Here is a 15068-nt window from a genome sequence, read left to right on the forward strand (position 1 = left end):
TGTAGTGGGGGTGGGGAGATGTCGGATAAAGAGATATATTCAAATAGTGATAAATGCTAAGAAGGAAAAAAAAAAAGATAAAGAAGTAAAGGGATTGAGAGTGGATGGTGCTATTTTAAATAACCTGATAGGAGAAATCTCTCAGAAGCTGTAATTTTAATAGAAATCTGAATTCAGGAGAGAGAGCAGATAATCCACATGTGACTACCTGGAAGAAAGGCGGTCCAGGCAGAGGGAAGAGCAAATACAAAGACTCTGGAAGGAGAATTTTCTTGATGAGTTATTATAAATCAACAAGGAGCATATAGAATTCCACTGTATTGTGGAATCCAGTTCAGTCAGATTTCCACATTACTGATCAATCCAGTGAAAGCAGTCTTACTAACGTTACTAATGACCTGCATTGGCGAATCCATCAGTCATTTCTCAGTCCTTATATTATGTGGCCTCCCCAGCGAGATTTGGTAAGAGTCTTACAACAGATAAGGGTTAAGAGGCTACTACTATAATCCATAAATGCTGGGCTGGATGAAGCACAAGCTGGAATCAAGATTGCCGGGAGAAATATCAATAACCTCATATATGCAGATGACACCACCCTTGTGGCAGAAAGTGAAGAAGAACTAAAGAGCCTCTTGATGAAAGTGAAAGAGGAGAGTGAAAAAGTTGGCTTAAAGCTCAACATTCAGAAAACAAAGATCATGGCATCCGGTCCCATCACTTCATGGCAAATAGATGGAGAAACAGTGGAAACAGTGGCTGACTTTATTTTGGGGGTCTCCAAAATCACTGCAGATGGTGACTGCAGCCATGAAATAAAAAGACATTTACTCCTTGGAAGAAAAGTTGTGACTAACCTAGACAGCATATTAAAAAGCAGAGACATTACTACTGTGGTGTTGGAGAAGACTCTTGAGAGTCCCTTGGACTGCAAGGAGATCCAACCAGTCCATCCTAAAGGAAATCAGTCCTGAATGTTCATTGGAAGGACTGATTTTGAAGCTGAAACTCCAATACTTTGGCCACCTGAGGTGAAGAGCTAACTCATTTGAAAAGACCCTGATGCTGGGAAAGATTGAGGGCAGGAGGAGAAGGGGACGACAGAGGATGAGATGGTTGGATGGCATCACTGACTCGATGGACATGAGTTTGAGTAAGCTCCGGGAGTTGGTGATGGACAGGGAGGCCTGGCGTGCTGCAGTCCATGGGGTGGCAAAGAGTCGGACACTACTGAGCGACTGAAGGGAACTGAACTATAATCTAGGTGAGAATTAATAATAACTTGGGATAAAGGCGATGGTGGAGGTGGTGAGAAGTAGTCAAATTCTGGATGTATTTTGAAGGCAATCAAGATTATTTTTCCAATGGACTGGATGTGGAATGTGACAGAAAGAAAGAAGTCAAGGATGATTCCAAGATTTTGCTTTGAGTAGGTGGAAGAACTGTTTCCGTTTACTGAAACTGGGAGAAGTTCATGAGAGGAGCACTTTGGTAGGAGAAATATTAGATGTCTGATTTAGGGTGGTTTAAGTTCGTGATGTCTTTTGCAGTCAAGTGGAGATGTAGAGTAGAAATTTGTATATATATAAGGTTTAGGGATGAAGATGGGGCTGGAAATATATTTTTGGAAATTATCAGTATATATAAATTGTAACGGGGGGGAAGCAGCTGGACACAACTTTTGAAAGAATGTCATAGCCCAAGGACACAACATAAACTGATTAGAATCTAATGGGACCAAGATGGTAGACAAGACTAGACCTTGATTCTGAATCAGCAAGTGAAATGACACACCCAGAGGTGCCATGACAGTTCCAAGTCACTGATAAAAGACCAAGGAGTGGGCGGTGGCCCAAATCCGGGAAATCTCTGCCCCATCCCCAAAATGGTTGAAATAGTCCTCCCACTCATTAGCATATGAAATTACCCAGCCTATAAAAACTAACTATGCCACATTTCACAGCCACCGCATTCACCCTCTGTGATGGCCCACACTCTGTCTGTGGAGTGTGCTTCTCTCTATGTCTGAATAAATCCACTTCTTACCTATTACTTTGTCTCTCACTGAATTCTTTCTGTAATGAGACATCAAGAACCTGAGCTTCATAGGACCTGAAACGAGGTACTGTGAGTTTTGGCTGGCTTCAGGTCCCAGTCATATGGGTTCAAATCCCATGTCTGAGGTAAATGATTTCAAAATGATATTTAAAGTTTCAGGACTAGGTAGACAAAGACATGTAAATAGTATTTAAAGCCATGGAACTAAATGCACCTAGAAAGTGACTGTAGATAGGGTAGAGCCCTTTACCATGCCCATATTTAGATGTCTGGAAGAGAAGAAAAGTAACTCATAAGATAAAATTACTTTCACTTAACAAAAGTTTCAAGAGGGACGCCGGGGGTGGGGGTGGGGCAAATTTCGGCAAACCATGTAGGAGACCAAGCACTGTGAGGACTGCGAAATGACCAGTGATTTTATAAGGTGGAGGTCAGGGGTGACCTTGACGGGGTTGCTGTCAGTGGATGGTAGTGGTAAAAGTCTGACAGGAATGAATAAAGGGAGTGAGAGTGAGGAAGAAATGGATGAAGAATGGGAAAGTGAGGAAGAATATGGAGAAGTTTTGGCCATACCTTTGGCACAAAGGATCTCAGTTTCCTGACCAGTGATTGAACCCAGGCCCCCAGCAGTCTTAACCATTGGACCACTAGGGAAATCCTGGTTTTGGTTTTTGAGATGGGATATATTATAGCATTTTGTGATAGGAATTATTTAACTGTCAAGAGATTTTGGTAAAAGGAAAGAGAGGAGACAACAGGAAGAGACAGAGGCAGTGGACTATGGGGCATGGTGACTGCATGGCTTTAGACAGTGACATGGATGACATTGATTTTCAGGAGGGAGGCAGTATGGTTAGGTATACTGCAGGCCAGCTGGCAGATCTGGAAGTGGGAACACAAGGATGTTCTTTTCAGATTGCTCTTATTTCCTCAATGTAATAAGAAGCAAGGTTGTGGCCTCCTTGGCTACATGTTCACCCTTGGAAATTTCTTCACATCCAACCTTCCTTTGCATTCTCATTGTTTACTTCCCCATGAAGATTCTAAGCTGGCCAATACTCCCTATTGGCCTCTCCTTAATCAGCCTCTCCTTAATAATGAAACAGGAGGGAAGGGGGCAGGACACAAAAGTTAAAAGAATAACATAGTCCGAACGTGTGACATAAACTGATTAGAACCGAATAGGCCCATGATGGACAAATGGACTTCCAGTAGACCTTGAGCCTCAGTATATGCTCACTGTAGCACACCAGCAAGATAAATGACACATCCATAGGTGGTTCCAAGACCAAAAAGCAGGTGGTGGCCCAATTCCTGGAAATTTCCACCCCTTCCCCATAATAGTTGGAATAATCTTCCCACTCATTAGCCTATGAAATTACCCAGCCCATAAAGCTAACCACACCACATCTGAAGACCACTCTTGCCTTTAGAGATTGCTCTTTGTCTTTAGAGTGGCCCACACTCTAAAGACAGAGTGTGTTTCTCTCTAAGTAAATCCACTTATTACTTATCACTTTGTCTGTCACTGAATTCTTTCTGTGATGAGAATTGAGAACCTGAGCTTCATTAGGTCCAGAAACCACATGTGTGATCTCAATTGCAACACCGTGGGTTTTGGCCCAGCCACGTGGGTTAGTCCCAAGCTGGGTTTTGGCTAGGTTCAAATCCTGGCACATGGGTTCAAGTCCTAATCTGTGAGGTGAAGGGTTTCAATAAGACAGCCCTACACTTAGAGTCCCTTGGACAGCAGGGAGATCAAACCAGTCAATCCTAAGGGAAATCAACCCTGAATATTCATTGGAAGGACTGATGCTGAAGCTCAAGTTCCAATACTTTGGCCACCTGATGTGAAGAGCTGACTCATTGGAAAAGACCCTGATGCTGGGAAAGATTGAGGGCAGGAGGAGAAGGAGATGACAGAGGACGAGATGATTGGTATCACAGATTCAATGGACGTGAGTTTGAGCAAACTCAGGGAGATCGTGAAAGACAGGGAAGCCTGGCGTGCTGCAGTTCATGGGGTCACAAAAAGTCAAACACGACTGAGCAACTGAACAACAACACACTTAGAGAGCAGGTTCGATCCCTGGGTTGGGAAGATCTCCTGGAGAAGGACATGGCAGCCCACTCCAGTATTCTTGCCTGGAGAGTCCCATGGACAGAGGAGCCTGGCAGGATACAGGTCACAGGGTTGAAAAGAGTCAGACACAACTTAAATGACTTAGCACGCACACATGCACACGTAGAGAAAGTGAAGGTCTCCACAAATTGTTAGGTCCTTCACATGTGTTAAAGGATAAACACTAGGACACTGTCAAATAGCCTCTCTGAGGTTTGTTGGCCCAGGTTGTCCCCTCTCCTGCTAAGTGTGGCTTCCATCTCCTGAGTGTCATGAGGTCCCCCCTCCTTGGGCTGACAACAGGCACTTCATTTTGTGAAGAGGGTGCGTGTATGTAAAAGGTGGCCTGTAACTTGTTGTGTTAAGGAACTGGACTTTGATTGCTCAGCTATTGGCTGGTAAGCCCACCTCTTCTTTCCCACAAGGCAAATCAATTTTGAGTTCATGGTCAATAATTCGGCTTGGTTGGCAGGGTCTGGAGTAGTATGAATCTGGAGATGTGGGCAGGGTGGGAGTCTGTGCATGGTAGGACATTTTCCTGCCTTATTTCACAGAACTGTTTCGATTCAGAAAGGATGTATTGTTTCAGAAGGGATTATAGATTGAGCCTGAATGCTGGTCTATCCAACCCCTATGTAATCACTCTTGCTGTTTCCTAAAAATCCCAAACCAGGTGCCATGTTTTTTGTGCAGAAGCAATTTGACTTTCTATGGTCCTTTCCGAGTTCAAAGGCCAGGAAGAGAGCCACATTTTTGCTCAGTTTATGTTAAATATTATTGTCCTTGGTCTATAGATGTTGTTTAAAAATGGAACTGATATGCAGGGTGACTTGAAATTAGTTTCTCCTTGATAGTTCTTGAAATCAAGATGTCATGATGTTGATCTAAGGAAAAAATTAGAAATTATATCCTGATTAGCTGAATCGTGGTATGGATGGGAGGATGAGGTCTGAAAAGAGGCATACTATCCTTAATTGCCTCCACAGATATCCAGGTGAAGTCACTGGGGAAATGAATCTCCCACTGAATCTCAGCTTCTCATTTTGCTCCCAGAGCTGAAACAGCCCTTGTGTTAGGTGACCACCCACCTCCAGATTTCTCGGAGGATACCAAGAATTCAGTCTGACCTTATGCTTTGATCTCCCATGGTTCCCGCCTCATCTCTCTTCAGATACATTTTACCCCACCCCTATCCATCTGCCAGTCCTCCTTAAATATCTCTTGCGTGTGCGTGCTAAGTTGCTTCAATTGTGTCTCTTTGTGACTCCACGGACGTACCCTGCCAGGCTCCTCTCTCCATGGGCTTTCCCAGGCATGAATACTGGAGTGGGTTGCCATTTCCTTCTCCAGTAGATCTTCCCGACCCAGGGGTCTAATCCACATCTCTTATATCACCTGCATTGGCAGGAGAGTTCTTTACAACTAACGCCACCTGTCCAAATCTAACTAGTTCTTCAGGACTAAGCTTAAACTCTATCTCCTCTGTGGAGAGATGGAATTAATTTAAGTCAGATGTTTGGGACTTCCCTGGTGGTCCAGTGTCTAAGACTCTGAGCCCCCAGTGTAGGGGACCCAGGTTGGATCCCTGGGTGGGGAACTAGATCCCACATGCCACACTGAGAGTTCACATGCTGCAACTAAGACCCGAGGCAGTTCCCAAAACAACATCAACAAACAGAAAGTCAGATGTTTATACTGAAAGCCAGGAACTCTAGAGTTTCAGGGATTCAGAGATGCACTGTGAATAAACGACAGAACCCGGCATCAGTGAGTCTGCAATCTAGCAAGGGAGGTATTCATTTCCCAGATGGCACAGTAGTAAAGAATCTGCCTGCCAATGCAGCAGACGTGGGTTTGAACCTGGATTGGAAAGACCCCCTGGAGTAGGAAATGGCAACCCACTCCAGTATTCTTGCCTGGAAAATTCATGGACAGAGAAGCCTGGAGGGCTACAGTCCATGGAGTTGCAAAGAGTCAGACATGGCTGAACGACTGATCATGCATGTATGCAAGAGAGGTGTTAAAAGAATTAAAAGAGGACAGTGTGGTAAGTGCAACAGTGGGGTTGGGTGTAAACTTGAAGAGGCTCAGAAGAGGGAGTTGTTACTTGTGTGTGTAGAAGGGGAAAGCCTTCCTCGGGGAGATGACGTCGGAGGGCGAGGCTGAGAAAGGGCTGACTCTCCAAGAGCTCTCCTGCTTTGAATTCCCACAGCACTTAAACCTGACCCCTCCACGGAAACCCGGCTTGGCTGCCTTGCACAGTTGCTGCTCTTCATTTGTGAGTCTGATTACATCCTGTCTCATACTAAACCAGGATGGAGGTCTTGCCCTCATACTCTCCATGGTCAGATCACTAGCCTGATACCGAATAGGGGCTCAATACATATTTGTTAAATGAGTAGAATAAATGACAGGTTTTTCTGTTCCCAAACACTTGATCCAGAGTTTCCCTGAGCTAGCCAGGGTAAATTCCTTCCTAAGGCTTCAGGAAGAATTGCCAAGTCAGTGGAATGTCCCCTGTTTCCTGTCCTTTGCTCTTTTGCTCTCTGACTTCCCAGTGTCCCCGGCTGCCTCCAAATGTGACCCACCAAGGCCTCCCTTCCAGAGAGTTCTAGGCTCCAAAATGTCTCTGAAGAATCTACCCTTTATTGATAAGTGATGAAATGCAGCTGTGTGAATGGTTGAGCATAAGGTTTTCCAATGTATGCTTTTAAAATATGAGTTTGATTTTGGAAACATGTGAATGTTCACCTATTAAAAAAATAGAGAGGGAAAACTAAACCTTGCATTGAAGATGATGTAGAATTCACCTGAGTGTGAATGACTGATGAATTTTCAGTCTGAGCTTTAACAAACTATTTGTTGGGTGAACACAAGAAATTTCCCTACAGCATCTCTGCATCTCCACTTCAGTCATTTGCTCTTTCTCCCTAGAGAAGGAGGAGGCCTCACAACTGTGGACAGCCAGAGGCTGGAGGATAAGGGCACTTGAAGCCCTTTCTACCAAACATGTCTGCTTCAGGGATATCCCACCAAGTATGGGTTCTTTTGATTCAAACTCCTTTCGATGGCCTCTATTTCCAGCTTCCGTTGGGCAAGAGATGGAGCTGGTTAAGACACTGATTCAGATTTTATGTGTTCGTGGTTAGTTGGTCTTGAAATTGGGAGAACCCAGGTGGTTAGGAGATTCCCTAGACCCCCTTCCTGGGTCCACACATATCTATCTACGTACTAGATATTTCTACTGGGATCTCTCTCAGGCATCTCGTCATATCAAAAAATTGCCTCATCATTCTCCACCCTAACCTGGTTCTCTCAGCCTCCCAACCCTCCTGAAGAGCACTATCACATATGCAGTTACGCAAACAAATCTGGGTTTCAGGCTGAGTTATTTCTTCTCCCTCACCATCCTCTGATTTGAACACCTCATCCTCACGCCTCACCTCAGGCGTGATTGAAATATCTTTCAAATCTCCAAATCTGTTAGCAACTCTCCAACTCTGCAGCCATTCCCCTGATCCAGGCTTCCAGCGTCTGTTAACTGGATTATTATAGCAGTCTCCAACCTGGATCCTGCTCCAATCCATCTGTAGCACTGTAGGCAAAGTCATCATTCCAAAATGCAAAGCTCATTATGTCATCTTCCTGCTTAAAACCTTCAGTGGCTCCTACATGGCATTAAGACAGAAGCCCAAACTCTTATCGGGGTCCTATAGAACTTGGTTCTATTTTTCTTTTCATCCTTATGTAAAGCCATCTGGACTTGGTATTGTTTGTTATCAGAAGATTGTTAACTACTGATTCAATTTACTATTGTCATTGTTCAGTCTCTAGGTCATGTTCAACTCTCTGTGATCCCACGAACTGTAGCACTTCAGGCTTCCTCGTCCTTCACTCCCTCGGAGTTTGCTCAAATTCATGTCCATTGAGTTGGTGATGCTATCAATTTACTATAGGTTAGTCTATTCCAAGTTTGATCCCTGGGTTGGGAAGATCCCCTGGAGAAGGAAATGGCTACCCACTCCAGTATTTTTGCCTGGAGAATTCCATGGACAGAGGAGCCTGGAGAGTTATAGTCCATGGGGTTGCAAAGAGTCAGACATGACTGAGTGACTAATACTTTCACTTTCATAGTCTATTCAGATTTTTATTTTTTTATTGTGTCTAGTAAGTTATATTTCCTAGGCAGCTATTCATTTCAGATTTATTGGCATTAAGTTGTTCACAGTATTATTTTTTAAACTGTGATAGTTTCTAGTTATATACATTTGAAAATTCTTAAAATTTATTTTTTCTCTTGTTATTTTTTTTGTCTGGATTTTAATCTGTTGTTCTTCTTCCAACTTTTTGAGGCAGATGTCTAGCTTATTAATTGTCAGCCCATCTTCTGTAAATAAGTATGGAAGTTGTTAAGATGTTTCTAACTTTCCCCTTCACTGTGTCTGACAAGTTTTCATATCTAGTATTTTCATTATCATATTCAATTCTAAGTATTTTAAAATTTCCATCATGATGTTTTCTATAACCTATTAGTTGTCTATAAGTGTGTTTCAAAATGCCCATCTGTATTTCTTATCTTTTTTGTGAATGACCACCAATCTTAATTAATCCTTGGGTCACAAAATCACTTCCAGTCTGTATTTCCTGGATACATCCTAGATCTTCCATCCCCAGAGACATACTTTTTGGCCTTTGGACTTTTGCATACTTTGTTCCCTCTGCCCAAACACTCCTACTCCCCGCTTTATTAACTCCTACTCAATGGTCCCAAAGAAGGGCAGTGCCAAAGAATGTTCAAATTACCACACAATTGCATTCATTTCACATGCTGGTAAGGTCATGCTCAAAATCCTCCAAACTGGGCTTCAAAAGTACGTGAACCAAGAACTTCCAGATGTACAAACTGGATTTAGAAAGGCAGAGAAACTAGAGATCAAATTGCCAACATCTGTTGGATAATATAAAAAGCAAGAGAATTCCAGAAAAATATCTATTTCTGCTTCATTGACTACACTAAAGCCTTTGACTGTGTGGATCACAACAAACTGTGGAAAATTCTTAAAGACATGGGAATACCAGACCATTACCTGCCTCCTGAGAAATCTGTATGCAGGTCATGAAGCAATAGTTAGAACCACACACGGAACAACGGACTGGTTCAAAATTGGAAAAGGAGTATGTCTTGCCTGTATATTGTCACCCTGCTTATTTAACTTCTATGCACAATACGTCATGTGAAATGCTGGACCAGATGAAGCACAAGCTGGAATCAAGATTGCCAGGAGAAATATCAGTAACCTCACATATGCAGATGACACCACCCTTACTGCAGAAAGTGAAGAGGAACTAAAGAGCCTCTTGATGAAGGTGAAAAAGGAGAGTGAAAAAGCTGACTTAAGACTCAACATTCAAAAAACTAAGATCATGGCATCTGGTCCCATCACTTCATGGCAAACAGATGGGGAAACAATGGAAACAGTGATGGACTTTATTTTCTTGGACTTCAAAATCACTGTGGATGGTGACTGCAGCCATGAAATTAAAAGACACTTGCTCCTTGGAAGAAAAGCTATGACAAACCTAGACAGCATATTAAAAAGGAGAGACATAGTTTTGCTGGCAAAGGTCTGTATAGTCAAGCTATGGTTTTTCCAGTAGGCATGTATGGATGTGAGTGTCAGATCATAAAGAAGGCTGAGTGCCGAATAATTGATGCTTTTGGACTGTGGTGTTGAAGACTCTTGAGAGTCTCTTGGACTGCAAGGAGATCAAACCAGTCTATCCGAAGGGAAATTAACCCTGAGTATTCATTGGAAGGACTGATACTGAGGCTGAAGCTCCAATACTCTGGCCACCTGATGTGAAGAGCCAATTCATGGAAAAGACCCTGATGCTAGAAAATATTGAAGGCAGGAGGAGAAAAGGACAGCAGAGTACAAGATGGTTGGATGACATCACCGACCTGATGGACATGAATTTGAGCAAGCTCTGGGAGACAGAGGACAGAGAAGCCTGGTGTGCTGCAGTCCATTGGTTTGAAGAGTCAGACAGGACTGAGCAACTGAATAACAACAACAACTTAACCATCAGGTCTCATATTTTTTTAATTAAAAAAAATTCTCGGCAAGTCTGTCTTGAAATTCCAATCTGGATTAGATAGCCTTCTGCTTTTCTAAGTGCGCTCACACAGCTTACACTTAAACTTACTGCTTTTTTTTTCTTCTCACTTTGAATTTCCTTCTGTAAACTCCTTGAAGACTGCTCAATGCCCGGCCACATGACTCTTACCCTCTCACTTGCTGGTAAAAATTCCCATTCTGGAGCGACAGAGAACAATACACGGCTGCTTCCCTTCCCTCAGGAGTATCATCATATCCACTACATCTTTTTTTTTATGGTTATGGTCCATCACTGGCTGTTCATCCAGCTCCAGCCCATGCCACCCAGGTCCCTGCGAGGCCTATGCTCCAGAGCAGGACTGGGGCCAGGCTGGACTCCAGCCAATTCCCCTACCCTGCTCCAGCTCACTGACTCCCTTGCGCTGAGCCTTCTTGACAGCAGGTGGCACCCAAAGCCTGAAAGCTGAACTACTCTGTTCCCCGTTGTTTTTCTGAGCTGCTTATTGGGACACATTACCTGGCTTGGGCTGTGCTTGGGCTTGGAGAGGATGCTCTGGCCTGTAGACCTGGCTCCTGGCTCCCATGCTGCTGTCCTTTCCTCCTGATCTAGTAGCGATCATTGCTTGGACTTCCCCTTTGCCTCATAGTCTGATTCGGTGTGTACATTCCAATCAGACCTAAACCTAGGTAGGGCACTAAATGCTAATAAAATGATGATTTTTGAATATTATGTATGTTCTTATGCTCTTTCCTTACTGTCTCCACATTCTCCCTGCTTCCTCTTAGATCATCTAGGAAACCCATCTGAGCCCATAAAGGAAGCCCAGCAGCTTCTTTTCCTGTCCAAAGCCTAAGGGCTAGAAGTGCAGAGTTATTATTTTTTCTTTTTACTTTTAAATATTAAAACAAGTTTTTTTGGGGGGGGCTGTGATAGGTCTTTGTTGCTTTGTGAAGGATTACCTCTAGCTGCAAGTGGGGGCTACTCTTCGTTGTGGTGCAAGGGCTTCTCACTGCAGTGGCTTCTCTTATTGCAGAGCACAGGCTCTAGGCGCAGGGGCTTCAGCAGTTGAAGCTCACAGTTTCAATAGTTGCGGCTCGTGGGCCCTAGAGCACTGGCTCAGTAATTGTGGTGCTCGGGCTTAGCTGCTCTTCAGCATATGGAATCGTCCTGGACCAGGGACCGAACCTATATCTCCTGCACTGGCAGGTGGATTCTTACCCACTATACCATCAGGGAAATCTTTTTTTTTTTTTTTTTAAGGAGTATAGAACAAAAAGTAGACTTTTGTGTGTATGTGTGTTTAGGAGTGTCACTGATCTGGAGAAGGAAATGGCAACCCACTCCAGTATTCTTGCCTAGAGAATCCTAGGGACAGAGGAACCTGGTGGGCTGCCATCTATGGGGTCACATGGAGTCAGACAAGACTGAAGCGACTTAGCAGCAGCAGCAGCTGACCTGGGTCCCTAGCTTCTTTAACAGAAATTTATAAGAGGCCAGATAAGGAATTCGGGCAAGGCTTTATTGGGACTTACACTAGCACAAAAGGGCAAGAACAAGTAATAGGTGCCCTTGCCCGCTCTCCCATGGAGGGCAGGCTGGTTCCTTCAATGGGGTGAGAGTAGGAGCGGATTCATAGCTGGGGCTGGAGGGCGGGTTCGGTGTTCTGCCCATTCCCTTGAAGGCGCTGTGTGCAGGACCATGCACAGTACTCTGCTTTTGCTCCTGGCACCTAAGTGGCAGTTGGTCTGTAGCTTTTTATCTTATTGTTTATAACTGCACGGATTGAGGCAGGCATGCTGTTATTTTTAATTCCTTGTAGTTTCTCTGCACTCTGTTGCTCAAGGAGACGTTTGTCTAGCTGCAAGTGCAAGCACTCTGGGAAAGGGTCCCAGATTCCAGTCTACCTCAGGAGGAATTTACTGAGGCATTGCTAGTATCACCTCTACGTTGTCTGAGAAATATTTTAAAATTAGCTTTTGGTGGTGGACAGTTCCTTTGATCACGTCACTGCTTCGGGTCTGAACTTGGTGGGTGACAATCTCACAAAAATTACATCAAATTACAGCAGTGTTTTTATAGGTGGGCAAGTGATCCTTGGGAGGTAATGGAGGGGGCTACTAATCCTGTCTGGAAGAGGGTCAACAAAGGGACAGTTTGATGTGACTCTTGATGGCAGAGGGGAAGTTTATCCTATCTAGGTAGAAAAACAATGGGAATAAAAGGAGAACCACGAATCAGCCTTCTGTATTTCCAACTCTGCCTGTTAAAATCCTCTCAGCCTACTCATAGGCGTCTTTGGTCAAAGCCTTCCTTGGGGCATCTGGTCTCTTCTGGGTGACTAAACTTGTACCTCTCACCTGCACATTTGCCCTGTTGTGCCAGAGTGTGGCTATCCCATCTTCTTGAGCATCTGTACCTCCTCTGCTTCCTCAGGCTCTCCTAGGAGCTAATGGGAGTTCAGCTGGAATTCCATGTGCTCTTGACACCGGGTGTCAAGATGTTGTGGGTGAGATCCTTACTCTGTCCTTCTGTGCTCTGGTGTTCAGCTTCGGTGAACGCAGGCCAGTTGGCAGGTCTCTCTGTGAGGGAATGAATGCCCCACAGAGGCTGTGAATGGGACTCTTCTTTCAGCCTGGAGAGAAAAGGACTGGGAAAGAGAGTGATCTGGGAACCATGGGACAAATATAAGAAAAAGCTCACATTTTGCTGATCCTCAGCCCTGGGACAATGAGCAAGACACAGGCTACACTTGGGTACCAAGAATACGTACCCCAAGAAAGCACAGACTGGAAGATACTGGCAAACTCCTTTCAGAGATAATCTAATCTGCTCCCAGAAAAGATCTTATGACTAGAGTTATTAAACCGCTCTGGAGAAAATGCTGGGGTTGGCACTGTCCACATCTCTGCTCTTCTCTTGCTGATAAACACTCCCTACCAGCTTCTAGGATTCCAGGGAAGCACTGGGCTTTTGGTATTGTGGTTCTATTACATTGGCAGTGAGACCCTATCCTGCCAGGGAGCATTACATGGAGGTTCTGGAGTTTGGAGGTACTCCGGAGAAGAGCTGAGGGAGAGGTTTCTAGACATGGAGGAAACCTCTAAGCCCATTAAGCTCAACCCTATCTGTCATTTTGTAGTTGAGAAAACAGATGGGAAATTGGTTGCTTGCTTAAGGTCACGCTGAGTTAGAGGCAGAGCTAAATCCATAGAAAACACTGGTTGCTATGGATTTTTTTTTTTGGCCATGCTGCAAGGCTTGTGGAATTTTGCTAACAGTTCCCTGACCACGGATTGAACTGGGGCCCTCAGCATGGGAATGTGGAGTCCTAACCCTTGAACCACCAGGGAATTCCCAGTTGCTATAGTTCTTAACACTGACATCTGCCGTACCAGATAATGTCTCATATCCCCCACCACCCCTATCTTAGTTCCTTATCGTGGGGCATGATTATGGACCACCTAAAGTGGTCCAGGATGAAATGCTATCCAAACCACGTTGAAAAATGCCACCACTAACCTCCAGATCCCCTCACTTTTTGTTTATGCCTGAAGTGTCCTCTCAATAGGAAGAACCAGATTCCAGTGGAAAGAAAATAGGTCTGTTGCTAGCAGGATCTCAAAGCCAGTGGAGAAGTGACATGGAAAGGGCCCTGGAGGATCCTAAAATAAAGGACACAGGAGCCTTTGTCAGGGGGAGGGGGCGTTGTTTATTGCAAACTGTTATAATTAAAGTGGTATTTTACAAGTGTTTAAGACAGAGGGCAGACAGGTCTGAGCTCTCGGCTCCAGAGGCACACACCTGGAGGGGAAATGGCACTTGCACGGAACGTGAGCTCAACTGCTGTTCACTTCATAAGCACAGTCGTGCTGCGGTCTCCTTAGGGAGCCTGAGAGGAAAAGAAGGGAGTGGGGACAGCCACGGAGCAGCTGCTTTAAATCCCTAACCTCGCTCCATTCCCACTGTGCACACGGCCTTTCGGAGCAGGCCTCAGAGCCACCCTGGGGACCGACACAAATCCATCCTCGGGCCCAGGCTTCCTGCCAACTCGGGTCTGGGTCATCCTCGTTATCACTCATCACTGATTTCCTTTTTCCGTCAGAGGTTTCCCAAATTTGTAGCTTAAAAACACCAGCAGGAGGAGAAGCAAGGAATGTTCTTGTTAATATAAATCCACAGCAAGATGGCGTGAGAACTGGGTGTTTCCCAGGGTTGGCAGGTGTGTGGACAGTTGCCGGCATTCTTTATCCATAGGTGCTTGAGTGCATAGTAGTGTTGAACATGCAAAGGGTATGCACTTTTAGGACTTGCTCGTTTTTGAGAACTTCTGGAGAGAATCACTGGATCAGAATCAGCCTAGCAGAACGTGGGGATGGGGGAGACTTGAATCCTAAGATCATTCCCAGGAGGAAGGGAGCACTACTCCCAGAAGTTGCAGCAGGGAGGCTGTGCCAAGGCTCTGCCCAAGGAGCCAGGGTGCCCGGTGTGGAGAGGTGGCTCCTTGTGCCGTTCTGGGTTACTGTTTGGGCAAAGCGAAGTCCCAGGCAGTCTCCTGTGCACATTTCCACATGGCTTGCATGAGGCGGGTGAAGCCCATGTCTTTGGGCTTCTCCAAGCCCCTCATCAGCCGTTGCTTCATGATAGAAACAAATTCCTTATTGCTCAGCTCTCCATTGCCTGGAAGAAGCGGCAAAGACAACAGGTAAGTGAAGGCCTTGGAACAAAGATGAGAAAATTCCACTGTCACATCGGTTCCAAAGCCTAGCAC

At 44.8% G+C, this 15068-nt stretch overlaps 1 protein-coding gene across 5 annotated transcripts in view; it reads right to left on the reverse strand.

Moving 5' to 3' along the window:
- Positions 1 to 13984: 13984 nt before the first annotated feature.
- Positions 13985 to 15068, reverse strand: part of MICU1 (mitochondrial calcium uptake 1) — a 214504-nt gene continuing 213420 nt past the window's right edge. For all 5 annotated transcript variants that reach the window (XM_043926758.1, XM_043926757.1, XM_043926756.1 and 2 more), the window contains one exon: positions 13985 to 14977. In XM_043926758.1, the coding sequence (XP_043782693.1) occupies positions 14817 to 14977 (161 nt within the window). In that variant the 3' untranslated portion in view covers positions 13985 to 14816. The remainder of the gene's footprint in view (positions 14978 to 15068) is intronic.

This window comes from Cervus elaphus, chromosome 15, assembly GCF_910594005.1.
Source record: "Cervus elaphus chromosome 15, mCerEla1.1, whole genome shotgun sequence".
NCBI classification, from domain to species: Eukaryota; Metazoa; Chordata; class Mammalia; order Artiodactyla; family Cervidae; genus Cervus; species Cervus elaphus.